The sequence below is a fragment of the Candoia aspera genome, chromosome 1 (genome assembly GCF_035149785.1).
Source record: "Candoia aspera isolate rCanAsp1 chromosome 1, rCanAsp1.hap2, whole genome shotgun sequence".
In the NCBI taxonomy this organism is placed as follows: Eukaryota; Metazoa; Chordata; class Lepidosauria; order Squamata; family Boidae; genus Candoia; species Candoia aspera.
This window is the reverse complement of record NC_086153.1, coordinates 323732157-323746410: the sequence shown is the minus strand read 5'-3', so window position 1 is coordinate 323746410 and position 14254 is coordinate 323732157. Positions and strand designations below refer to the sequence as shown.

The window sequence follows — 14254 nt, the reverse complement described above, 5'->3', positions numbered from 1 at the left end:
TACTTCCAAACTGTGAAACTAAACTTGGTTCAGATGTAGTCTTATTGTTTCTGAAAGAGATAACATTTTAGAAATAACTTTATTTTGCTAATCATTTCATGCTGAAGCTTACAGTAAGTATCAATAAAGAGGTATAATATCTAAAAAATGTAGCAGACTTTTCCCCACCAAATTTATTCCTTGAGGTTTCTTAATATGGGGAGGGGGCAGTAGCATCCACAGCAAACCACGATGACATTAAAAAGAAGCCACAGATATAACGACAGCATCACGCGAATTCCTTCGTTACATACTTGCAGCCTGATTTTTAATGCAAATACATAAGTCATGGTGCTTGGTGGGATAAGAGAAAGAGAGTGGCAAAGTTTGTAATTTCATTCTCCATAATGAAGTTAATTTATTAGCTTGTTAAAAACAGGTATTACATTAGTAAGTTCAGTAACAATAAAAAGAGAATCACTTATAGGCATAGTTGCTGATTTACTGCACTGAACCTATTCCTTCGTCTTATACATCTGAAAGAGGCAATACTGCAACAGATTCCTACCAAAGATGCAAATTTTATTTCAAGACATTTATTGTTTCAATACAAATGGTTCAGTGAGGAGGTGCATCAACTCTTTCAGAGCCTTTTCTCTTGGACCCACAATGCCTAATTAAATTAGCTTTTTCATCTGTGGATAAGATTTTTTCTTCCAAGCTGGAGTCCTATATATAGACCCATTGTGTTAACACTAGTCTGCCTATCCCTACCCTTTGTTGGAATAGCAATGGGTTTCACTAAAAGAGTGCCCATAAAATGTTCAAAACTGCATTATCAGAGTTCAGAGCCAGTTAAACAGCTCTGGATGCATGTTGCATAGCAGTCAGGTGGAGACGGGTTTCTAGCCTGAATTGTTGGAAAATAAAGGCAGAGTTCCAGCATGTTTGGCAATAGTACTCCCTTTTGTAGAGAAGCTTAGCTTGATCTGCCCTGTTCTTTGGATTCGCTCAATCTATCTGTTTACAATTCAGCAACGTTTGTGGAACTTTTCATCTCATTGCATTTAGCCCTTTTTATTTAGTTTCTTTTGCTAACACCCATAGAGTGTCACTTGAAGGGCCTACGCAGTTAGAGGGTGTTACCGGAATAGCCAAAGAAATCTCTAAAGCTTAACAAAGTATTTTGGGGATTTGATTTGCCACTATGTGACATAGTTGATCTCTGTTTATGGAAGGGAACTTGTAATGCTAAAAATTCACACTGACACAAAACACATTCAATCATTATGTGAAATACTAGGAAGATAATGAAAACCAGGTGTTATCATTACAGGCTAATAGGTGGGTTTGAGCAGGATTATTAGATTCTGGCACAGGAGACTTACATTTCTACCAATAAGATAAAATATATAAACTTACTTTCTTTTTAAAGAAACCTTATTTCAAATGGTCTTTCCCATTTCTGTGTAAATCTGCATTTAATTTCTGTCTGATTTCTAACCCTGTAGCAGACACTCCCTGCAGGATTTTAAACATCTCATGAGACTGTTAACTGAGTTATAGAAGAGAGTACTCAACAAGTCTGATTATTACAGAAGATTTACATAAAGCAATGTTGCAATGTTCCAAGCTCTTCAAGTACAAACTGGCAGATTATATTTTTGAATGAGAGAAGATTACTGCCTTTTTGTTCCAGATCATAGTCTTCCCAGAAATATCTGGTCATTCCACCAAAAGGAGAATGAAAATTAAAATGAGATAAGTCTTTGGTTTGATCCAGCAAAGCTGTTCCTACTTTTGAATCAAAACAGGAGAACAGCTGCATCTATTTGATTATATGTCAGCCCCATTTTATTTATTTTTATTGAAGTACATATCTACCCCATTTATGGATATGGTGAGGGTGAGCCAGTTTTAACATCAAAGGGCACACAGATGATGGAAGAGGAAACTTTTCCTGCTCTCTATGGATATTTATTTCATCCCCCACAAGATTTTGGTACTAAAGGGTGGATCTACTATTATGTCGGAGGTGAGAAAAGGTTGGATGCTTTGCGCAGAAGGCTGCAAGAGGTAAGGCAACAGACGTTCTGTCACCTGATCCTCAAATGTTCCCACTACAGGCATCTCCTCCCTTATTTATTTATTAATAACACTTATGAATGAAAAACTGATAGCTTCCATTTTCCAACAGAAGATGGATTTGAAGCTGAGATTTCATTGATAGATGCTTCCTGAGTGGAACCTGCAACAGACTGTTGGCCTATTGAGTGCTCCCATTGAGTCATGCTGTCTTTCAGGATGCTCCATTTCATCTCCATTTCTTTTGATATTCTCTTTCCCCAACTTAAACAGCCCATCAGCATTTCATGTCGAATGAACATGCTTAGTCTTTCTTGGGTTAGGGCATTTTCAAATTTGGAGTATCCTAGCAAATTTCCTTGTTTTCAAAATCTAATAATGCACATGTAGGAATTGTGCTCTTTTGGCTATATAAGGACCAGTTATTATTGTACATTATTATTGTATATTGTACATTATGCTTCTATTTTGTGTGGGTGTACCTTCAATCCAATTGGACTCCTGGTAATTACACAGACACTTTCATGCAGTTTTCTTGGCAACGTTCTTTGAAAGTGATTTGCTATTTCTTTCCTCCTTGGGCTGAGAAGGAATGACTGGCCCAAAGTCATCCAGTTGGTTTCTACGCTTAAGGCAGGACTAGAACTCAAGTCTCCCCAATCCAGCACTTTAACTACTAGACCAACTGGCTCTCTATATGTGATAGAATGTGAGGGTGACCTTGGCGAACAGAGGGAAGAGATGCTCCCTAGGGAACGATCAGATAAAGGTAAAAGAAGTCCAAGAGAGGGTAACGAGCTAAAGAAGAAACTTGGGAAAGACCCACCCTGACCACTCAAGCAATAAATAGGGAGGGTGGGAGATCTGTACTTTCAGACTTGCAAGATTCTGTTAATGTAGCCTTACAATAAAGTAGAATTAGTTCATCTAGTCATGTTTCTTGTCTGGTTTATCTGGAAGGGCTGACACTCTGTGATCTAGATTTAATAATATGTTAAAAGACTACGAATACTACATGGAATGTTATTATCATTGTATCATTTTACCTTTGATTGTTAACTTTCACTAATAAGAATAATTAAAAATATTATGTATATGCATAGTACTAAGCAGTGCTCTGTTAATCAGTGTCTGCTGGAGCCCTGTCCTCTTCCAGGATACTCCATTTCCCACCCTTAACAATCACTTAGCTTTCCATGGCCGCTGGGCATATTCCAACGGCCACTGCTGTTCTCCTAAACTGTGTTCAGATATGCTTCCACAAATCTTGGGATTATCCCACACTTGTTGCTTTCCTCTCTTGCATGTGGTGCCATTTTGACTAAAAGAGTGCTGTGCTTGGAAATCTGAATCATGATATAGAATCATGAATTCTCTAATTTTCCAAAATTAGTTTTACTTTGACACAATGCTAAGGGATGTAGGGGGTAAAGCAAATTCTTCTTTGATGAGATAGCTACAAAGGAAAAAAAAAGGTATTTGCATAGGACGTGATATTCATTTCAGACTCCTTCATTTGCAAGACACTGTTTCAAGATGCTCTTACGTGAACACTTATCAATCAAATCTTTATTACGATCATAGACCAGCATAAATGTGAACACTTTATGGAGCTGATACGCCCGACTGTGGAGAACCAATCAAAGAATTAGCTGGTTCTACTGTATGTTCATAAGCCCTCTGCTGCCATCTTCTGGTTCTTGCATCCCATGGTACATTAATGACTATGCTTATTTTGAATTTGGGATAGCAAAGAGTGCTTTTAATCATCATCATCATCAATGGTACATGGTACAGATCAAAATAAAAACACAATAGTTAAACCATTCTATCTAAAAAGAAATCAAACCCTACCATCCTACACATTTTAGGGAACATCCTATAACACTACAAGCATAAATATAAATATAAATCAAATACAAACCCAACTGAATGAGACTAGTGTCAAATAACCAGGACCTGCACTAACCCACTAGTCAAACGAAAGGTCTTAAAACCATCAAACTCTTGCAGGGGTGATGAAGGAACGGAAGGAGCTGACTCCAAATATGGGAACCTGGAGCCTGTGATGCTGGAACGAGAAGCAAGAAGAAACAGATACTGGGAGGTTTGTGACCGGAGGCTCTGAACACAAGGACCGGTGCTTTGAACCAGGCTGTGGCTAGAATGGGAAGCCAGTGAAGAGCCTTGCAATATAATAAATAGGGGAATTGTGTAAAGGGTCAATAACAGCCCAAATGGGACTGTCCTGAACGAGGATCGGGGGATGGATAGGAGAATCTGGAATACCTGCCAGGAGAATTTTGTGGCAATCTAAGCATGAAATAACCAAAGCAAACTGCAGTCTTCCCTTGTCAAACCATCCCCTCATCAAATGAAAAATTGTGACCATCCTTCTAAGATCAATAAATGAGTGCAAAGTCAGCTGATCATCAGTCAAGGCCCTGAGACTGTGAGTGGTGGAGACTGAGATGATCCAGGAATCCTGGAGACAAATGGGTGGGGAGCAGGGGGACCCAGCAGAGAAGAGTAAAAATGTATTTATTTTATTTATTTATCAAATTTCACCACTACCCATCTGAAGCCAATTTGGTGGCCTGCTAGAACCACTGAAATGGAGCAGAGCTTATAACACAGCTGAGAAGCTGGCACAGAAAAAGAAAATTATCTTAGACAGCTTCAGTGAGCATGTCAGAGAAACACAGGTTATTGATCTTACACATTCAGCCCTCCCAAGCATAAAGAATCACACACTTAGACACATTAGGTTGAGGTAAATAAAAGGAATTTCTTACTGACTTTATTGTTTCTTCTGCTACATCCATCTTGGTGGAAAAGATGAAGTTCCTTTGTTCTTCTTTTCTCTCTAAATACTTAGTTTTGCCCTAAACTCTCAGCCCTACAGCTGCTAAGAGCTGCATGGAAGAAAGGGGAATTCCAGGCCCACCACATGGTGCCCAGAATGGAGGAGAGCAGCACACATCCATGTGCTTGTCTCTGGTGGAGAAGGAGAAGGAGAAAGGGGAAGTGGGAGTGGCAACAAACAGCTTCCTCAGAGTTGAATTGTGGGACAACTTAATTTACATGTTAATTCACATGCAAATGAGGCATGCTGGATTTGCCAGAACTTCCAACACCATCTCCTCCTGACAGAGGGGCTCTGGGCGGTGAAATGATCAGGCAAAACATCTCCCCTTCAAACCTTTAGGATGTGACTTACTTTAACCTGTTCTTGCCATTGGTTCTTTACTATACTTCTCCATATACAGGGAGGGTCTGATGTTACTCCCTTGCCCTCTATTTCAGCACTATCCACCTACATACACATGACTGCAGCTGGCCAGCTGTGCAGGCATTTTGGTTCTGCTTCTTGTCTCTCGTGCCAGTGTATGGTCAGACTGCTTTAACTATTCTAGCTTGTTGCAAATTCCAACCTTCTGTTTCTTGCTTTGTTTGATGACTCAGTGACTGGTACCAGCTTTTCCTGTAGAGTCTAAAAAATGTATGGAAGGAGGAAAAGCTAGTAAAAGGAGGACTAAACCAGTTTTTCAGAATCAGAACAAAGCAAAAATCAGCATTTTTGATATGGCTTCTTTCATTGTATTTATCACAAGAGTCAGAAAACTATTCTGTTTCACAGACTCAGAGAGAGAGATGATGAGTAGGAAAGAGATAGAGAAAGTACTTAGTATTTACAAAATAACTAAGCAAAAGGGAGTAATTTATTCATCTTGATGTGATGACCATACTCACAGGAGAAAAGTTATTCATACAAGTCCTAGACTGGTGCAGCATCTAAAGTTGGGTTTAAAGATGGTCCAGATCTTTGGGTTCCATAGCTTCCACTGATGGAGGATTCTGTTCTAGGCAGATCTTCTCCCCATTTTTGGATGATATAAGCTTCCACAGCAGCACTTGCCTGGGGCACATCTAAATGTTCTTTCAAACTATAGCTAGTGTTTTTCTGAAGCCTCACAAGAGCTGAAGGAAGAAACAGGTGAATTGTTTCAGTGGAGCAGTTCTGCAACAATGTACGAAATATGGCAAATATTTGTTTTATCTTAAGCTGACATGTCAAACTTCTCCATCGTGATCTTGAAAGCAGACACTGAACATTTAAGGTTGAAAGAACTATTCTGTGACCAGGAGCCTCCTGTTGGCTTGATGAAAATTTAGGCATTTGTTTTATTTACACAAACACCTACACATGTACACACACACACATTTAGGCAGTTAGGCTAAAGTTTATAACTTATATGAGTCATGAGATGGAATCCCAGAAAACATTTGCTCAGCCTTAAAGCAGCAACTACATTATTTACAGTATGTTTGTTTAATCTCTGACTATAATAACAGAGGGTTATTTATATGTAGTCTCATCCTCCATTGATTGTGCAACATCCCAGTAAAATGAATTAACATGAGATAATGAATGACCCCAACCTACCCAATCTGAATCAAATCCATCTAGGAAGTATTCTGCTGGGAACTGAATATTGGTGATGAGTGAAGCCCAAGCAGACAGTGGGCAGAGCAGACTCAAAAACGGGTGAGACCATCCATCCTCTGTTTTGCACACATCTTTCTTTTTTTAACCTCACCTTTCCCCCATTCTTGGTCTGAGAACTCCACAAAATTAGAGTGACCCCTGCTGTAATACATTGATTGTACCATTTTGCTACTCCAACCACTTGGCCAGAGATCATAGTTTAATTCTGGGTGGACCTGGGCCAATTTTGTCCTCACGTTGGCAACATCATGCAAGTTTACTCTGAATTCTTGCACTTTCCTGCAAGGTTCCAGATTTGCTTTCACCATGCCCATATCACAAAGAATAATTGCATCTGGCTCAAAATAATATCTGGAGATTTTGAGTTATTGAATTTTATTGAGTTGACTTGAGTTTATTGAATTTGCATGCTGCCCGACTCCCAGTGGCTCTGAGCAGTTTTGAGCATGCATTGATGCTGATAATCATGAGAAAAAGCAGACATGCTTTAAGAGTCATGTGTGTGAAAATCTCCAAAGATTCAGGTCTGTGCCAATTTTCCAGGCAATTCTCTACTTGTATAATTAAAACTGCCTATAAAAAAAGGGGAAAACTTTCTTTAACAGATCTAATGCTGCTCTCCTCAGAAACTGTATGTTCAGGTGCATATTTATTCATTTATTCAAGGTGTATTTATTTATACAGTATTGCTTACCATTTAGCAGAACCTGCTTAATAGGCTCATCCAGGTCTGATATCTGCATGCTTTCCAGAATGATTTCTGAAGGGAAGGAAAGGGAAGGAAAGGATAACTTTCATTTCCATCTTTTACAACATGTAAGAAGTACTATGGTAAGGGCAGTCTTGCCATCAATCACTGGGACCCTTTTTTTCTTTAGGATCTTAATCAGAAACCTGTGTAGAAAAGTTGTTGAAATAAGCCAGTAGCATATATTTTAAAAACACAGTCCTCTAACAGTTCTCAGACTGGCACATCTCTCTTTTCACTCAATTTCTCCCTCTACCGATTTTATGGAATTTGCTAAAGCACCCTAGATCTTCTTACTAGGCCTTGTCTCTTACCTGTTAATTCAAGAGCTCTCATTTGGATTTCTTCCCAGCTGCTTTGGAAATAGACCACTGTTTTTTTCAACATCTCTCTCCTCATTTCTGGGTTGGTATTTTCCACCTACATTTTACCAAGGATAATATTGCATTTAATTTATTGTAGCAGCAAAGGTCAAGATAAAGCTAAAACATGGTCTATTTTTTTTTTACTGAAGCCATGGTTAGACATATCTCACTATGGCGTTACCACTTTTTTCCTAGTTATTTTATTCCTGTAACTTTTTATAAGTATATTCTATAAAACACAATTAAAAAAAGATTTTCCAACTACTTCCTCCCTGGAATGATATCTATCTCTCTATAAAACAATGTTTATTATACTAATATAATATAATATAATATAATATAATATAATATAATATAATATAATATAATATAATATATACACATACTTATATTAATTGATAGGATCTGATATAAAAGTATCTAACCCAAGGCTAGCCAACTACTGTATTCTCTAGGACCCTTCATTCTTCATATAGTAGTCCAGTACGCAGACTTTTCCCATTTTCCCATGCAAGGGCCCTGGAGTTATTTACAACCTACTGTGCAAGAGATTGTCCCACACCGGATTGCTATATTTGCAATTCTGGCAAATTTACTTCAATGAAGAACCCTATTGCTCTGTTTGGCAATAGGGTTAAAATAAAAGGTGTCATCTCAAATTTTGGAGATCTATCATCAACAAGTACAGATAATAGGGCTGTGCAAAGATTTCTTTTGGAGATTTGATCTGAACATGATCTGACTGAATCTCCAAATTAGCTGCAGAATGAATCCACTGGACAATTTTCAATGCTTTTGTGATGGGCAAAAGCATTTTTTCCCCAGTCAATTTTGAAAATCAATTCATCATCCCTTCAGATACTTGAAGACAGCTATTACATCTCCCTGAAGTCTTCTCTGCTTCAGGTTAAAGATGTCCAACACCTCCAACTGATATTTCTGTTGATGCAACCTGGGATTGAATTTGCTTTTTTGTAGCTACATTACATTCTTTGTTCATGTTCAGATTGTGAATCACATAGACATAACCCTTTGGATAAACTGTATATTGCTAACCAGTATGAACCCCCCATTCTCTACTCATGCTGTTGATTTTTCCTACCAAAATGGAGCAGCTAGCATTTTCCCGTTGAGTTCATTTTACTAGTTTCTGCCCATTGTTCCAGCTTGTTAAGATCTCCTGAATCTTGACACTGAGACTCTATGTTGTTTGCTATCCTTTTTGTGTCATTTTCAAATTTGATAAACTTATCTAACCAGTAAAAAGGTGTGTTAATCCTATGAGAAAAACTTAATACATCTGTTTTGCTTTTTATTTCCACATCCTCTCATGAAAAATCAGGTTTCCAAAGTCACCATGAAGGTGCTGTTTTGCTTTTTATTTCCACATCCTCTCATGAAAAAATCAGGTTTCCAAAGTCACCATGAAGGTGCTGAAAGAGGCTGAATGTGACCCAATTTGGGTTGTCCATCCTTGTTGTACAGTCCTGGAAAATGCTTTTTTTCCTTCTGAGAGGATGAAGTGAGACCATATTTTGCAATTCCTCAAAAAGTTGGCAAGGGTTTGGAAGCAAAGAGACTGCTTTAGGTACACAGGTTTGCTGACTGACCATACCAACTTCAATATCCTCCTAAAATGATCCTCCATTTATAGACTGTTAATTCAAGGATCTCTCTCTTACCAGCTGCCTGCATACATGAACATGTAGATTTGGAAGAGTTAAATTAGTGGTATGATAAAGTTCTTCAATATAGATTCTTAGTTTCCTTTTCACTAACAAAGTCGTGCATTGCAGAAAAGCAGTCCTGCATGCCTGAAAAAGAGAATGGAACTGTTGGTAAAGTAGTGCATGAGACACAAAGTCATTTATAATAGTAGTAAGCACTTTAAATTATGAATAATTCCTTTATCTTTATCACTAGTTCTCCTCAATCTAGCCCAACAATTTCAGAATATGTTCTCCAAAGTCAGGGAAAATGGAGTGTTGCTTGCTTTTGAGAAAAAGGAGAAATCCCAGGATTACCTTCCTTTTGACCCAAATACTTCCAAGCCTTCATGAGGCTCCAAGAACAGCACAGCTTAATCACTGCGTTCATACATCATGATAAACCATGATTTGCTTAACCATGATTTACTGATAAACTAAAACTGGCTGGATTTGCACAACAAGGTACTGTAAGCCATAAAAATGATGTACAAATCCCAATTGTTGGGTTTGCGTGAGAAGATAATCCAAACCTAAATAAAGCACGTTATGGTTTTGTGTGTTCTTTGAATCAGGACTTTGTCAGTAAAGGCTCTCATTTTAAGGGTGCTGAATAGAAAGTTCCAACAAGGACAAGTCACTTGAGCTAAACAAGATTTTAAAACGATAGCACTACTTTTAAAGAGAAAAGGCTGGGTGGGTGACTCAGTTTTCTTCAGCCTCTGTTCCTTCAGCCTCTGTAGTCAGGAAGCTGATCTGTCTCATTTCCAAGTTATCTGTACTACAGCAACCTTGTGAAGTAGATTGGGCTGAGAAAATGTGACTAGGCCAAAATTACCTGGTCAAATCCATTGTCAAGTGAATGCATTCATTCTCATGCTGCAGCAAATAAATTAAATTCTTGGGCCCCATATGGTGGTACCTAAACCATTTGGTCTTAGAATCACCTAGAGGCAACCTTAGATTTGATCCTAAATAGTGACTATGGTCTGGTGCGAGAGACAAATGCTTTGGAATCAGTAGGAAATATTGACTATAATGCTATTACATTTAGCAATTAATGAACTGATAAACTGACACCAATGTCACATTTTACTGCAAAAGGAAAATGTCTAAAAAATGAGTGGACAGATGAAAAACAGACTGAAAGAATGCAAAAAAAAAAAAGGCATTTGAAGAGCATATGGCAAAAACATTAAGAGAAATATTACAAAATTCTTAAAATACATTTGAAGCAGAAAACTGGCCAATGAAACAGTTGAACTGAGGAATAAAAAGGATGGTCAAGAGGATCCCAGAGAAACTGGTGAATTATTTGCATTTATTGTAGAAGATAGACATCTGTGCCTATAGTGACTTTTTAGGGGAGGGAAGCAGAACAAGTAAATTGAGGGAATGAGAAAATATCCAAGGGTATTTTGAGACACCTCATAATAATAAATGACTGGGTCCTTATGGCAGCCATCAAAGTTCTTAAAGAACTTAATTATGAAATTGCTGACCTCTTAGCAAGAACATGTAACTTGTTCATCAAAGCAGACTCATTGTCAGATGGCTAAAAAGTAGCCAATGTAAAACCAATTTTTAAGAAGTGACTGGTGGAATATGGAAAGTTGTATGTTGGTCAGCTTGTTTGTTCTAGGCAAATGGGTTGAAACAGTAATGAAAGAAAAGAATAAATAAGAACATAGAAGAACAAACCTTGCTGAATAAAAATCATTATGGATTCTGCAAACATCATTCTTGCTTCACTAATTTGGTGTTTTTTGAAAGGGTCAACAGGCATGTGGGTGGAAGTGACCTCGATGATTTTGTGTAGCTCTCGGAAAGCCTTTGACAAAGTTCCTCAACAAAAACACTTCTAAATGTAGCAGCCATGGGATAAGAGGACCTGATTTTTTATGGAGTGCTAACCTGATTAAAACAGAAAGAGTAGGAATAAATGGGCAATTTCCTCAGTGGAAGAAATAATAATTGGAATCACTTAAGAATCTGTTTTGGGGTTGCTGCTGCTTAACTCATTCATCTTGATTTAGGGATAAGCAGTCAGAAGTCCACGTTTGTGGATACCAAATGATTCAGCTTGTTGAAAATCAAAAGTGATTGGGAAGAACTCTTAAAGGATCACTTTAAATTGGGTGAATGGTCAACCAAATGGCAAATGATGTATGTTGGGGCAATTTCAAATATATGCTGATGGGATATGAGTTGTCTGCATCTAATCAGGAAAAAGATCTTGGGTTCATAGTGGATAGCTCAATGAAGATGTGCTATTACCTTCAGGATGCAGCAGCTGTGAAAAAGGCTAATTCCATGCTGGCGTTTGCTAGGAAAGGGATTGAAAATAAAAATTCTAACATTGTTACATCCTTATTCAAACTTTTGGCATTTTCTGCTTCTGGAACACTGTGTATAGTTCTGGGTTGGAGGGACCATGCCTCCAAATACCAGCTGCAGGGGGGACTTCTGGGGCAGAAATGACAAGAGTCCCTCCTTGGGAGGGAGATGGGTGGTGATAAAATTTGATAGATAAATAAATAAATAAACTGAAGATGGATCTGTTAAAAGTGGAGCCAACCACCACGGCGGAGAGAAGAGCTGGCGAGTAGACCGGCTCTTCATAATTCCTCTCTGGACAAGGAGAGGACTTGAGATTGCCCACAAGTGCTCCAGACAGTTGCTCCTCACAAAGAAACTGCAAGACAGTGGTCTCTGGAGGGTTTAGAGCTTTGGGAGATGAGGGAATCGCCATCTTTTTGCTCAAACTGTAGTTGGCACCTTTGAAAGGACCCTAAGTTTGCATACTTCCTTTTCTAGTCATTTTTGGAAATTGCTTGTTAACAGCTTTTCAGCTATTAGGAACCTTTGGATTGACAATCTGTGAAAACACAGATGAGTTTCCTTCAATCTTCAGTGAAGGAATTTAAATACAAGTTTAAAGACCTAAAAAATATTTTTTTGGAAGAAGGGTGATTAGAACTTTGATTCTGGAAACTTACAAACAGACTAAAGGTTTAGATGGATTTGAAATAAGATTATGGAATTAATTATAAGAATCCTTCCTGTGGGAAAATGCTTTTGTTTTGAATTCTTTTTTTTAAAAAACACACGATAGGATGAGACTTTGAAGGATGAGACTAGACAGAACCAAAAGGAACTAAAGATTACAACTGAAGAAAAAGAACACTTAAATTTGACTTGCTAATACAGAATGAAGCAAACTATGTTAACACTGGACATATTGAAGGATATTTTTGAACAATGGATCCAGAAGTTAATTTTAATAGTGTCTGCATCTATAGATAGGCTGTATTTAAAAGATGTTATGGAAGAGGAACAAGTTTTACCTGACAAGATTGAGACTGATCTGAAAGTGGATTTAAAAATGACAGGCTACAAGAATGATATGGAAAAATATGCTACACTGGACATACAAAAGAAACTGGCTGATGTCTTAATAATTAAAAGGGATATACAAATCAAGAGAGTAACCTGGATAATTTTCCTATATTGGATTTACAAAAGAGGCTTGTTAAAGCTTTGAAGAATTTTGTAAGAAGGGACAAAGAAAAAAATGCAAAGAAATCAAGTTCTAGGATATTATTTGAAGGGACTAAAGGTCAAGACTGATAAAAGTAAAAGGAAGGAATATAAAGTTGGTTTATTTGATCAAGGTTGAAATGAATATGTTGTTATCTCTGGTAATCTTTAATGGACTTTTGCTGATCAGGACTGAATGACGAGGCTTTAAGGATTTGTTTATAAATAAGAGATGGGATATGGGAAGAAGGGATCATTTGTTGTATTTTAAGAGGAGGTGATAAGCTACTAAAATTGTTTATACTTGTGATGAAGGGGGAAGTCATTATCTTTATATATTTCTTTTCTTTTTCTTTACTATAGTCTTATTTTTTCTTTCTTTTCTATTTTTTCTTTTCTGCACCTTCTATTTATTTTCTTTTCTTTTTTTAGTTTGTATTAGTTTTTATCTTTGCAATTGTAATTTTTAATAAAATTACCATTAAAAAAAAAGCAAATGCCAGAGGCAGGGGGACAATGGTAAGACAGGGTTACATCTCCATGGGCTGCTTGTGTGCACTGCAGGAGCAGGTGGTTGACCACTACAGAATCAAAATGCGGGACTAAGACGACTCCCGGCCTGAATCAGCAGAGTATTGCTATGGTTCTTATGTGTAGGAAGTAGGGCTGCTATTGAGCCAAGCTGAGGTGAGCTACAATCAAGGCCTATGCAGCCCTCTATTAGATAACAAACTTTTCAGTTCTTTTCGTATTCAAGGATTATCAAAGAGAAAATTTGCTCCGGAACTTACCTCAGATACTCTGGGATTAGGGTCACGCTGGTGTATTAGAAGGGACACCAAATTCCCTCTGGCTTGGTTAGTAAAAAACCTTTTGTATCTAAACTTTGTCCAAGCAGCCAAGGTGCCAAAGAGACATAGTGCAGCCTCACGAAGGTCAGCATTATCCTATAGCCAGGAAAAGTGACAACAACAACAACAACAACAAATTTTTCTCATAGACTTAGACTTCCTAGGCACTAGTTTGTAATGCTGCTGTAGAAAATACAACATCAGGCTCAGGTTGAAATATGAAGGTTCTCATACAAGCTTGGAAAATCTTAGTTAAACTGTGGCATTTGCTATCATAGTAACAGTTGGTAACAAAAGGCTTTACATGGGAATTAGACCCATTCATGGAGGGTAAAACTATCAACTGTGCAATCTTATTTTGAATTTAGCAGTCTTAATAGCCTCCCCATTAAATGATAATGACCTTTATTTTGTGTACATCAATGTGCAGGAAAACAGTCTGTTGTGTAGAGGGGTGAACAGTAAATTAG

At 37.7% G+C, this 14254-nt stretch overlaps 1 protein-coding gene across 1 annotated transcript in view; it reads right to left on the bottom strand.

Moving 5' to 3' along the window:
• Window positions 1–4496: 4496 nt before the first annotated feature.
• MROH2B (maestro heat like repeat family member 2B) overlaps window positions 4497–14254 on the bottom strand; it is a 60933-nt gene continuing 51175 nt past the window's right edge. The window contains exons 38-42 of the mRNA XM_063291068.1: window positions 13725–13880; window positions 9370–9501; window positions 7637–7742; window positions 7269–7334; window positions 4497–4549 (exon numbers count right to left, since the gene is read on the bottom strand). Coding sequence (XP_063147138.1) covers window positions 4497–4549; window positions 7269–7334; window positions 7637–7742; window positions 9370–9501; window positions 13725–13880 — 513 coding nt within the window. The remainder of the gene's footprint in view (window positions 4550–7268; window positions 7335–7636; window positions 7743–9369; window positions 9502–13724; window positions 13881–14254) is intronic.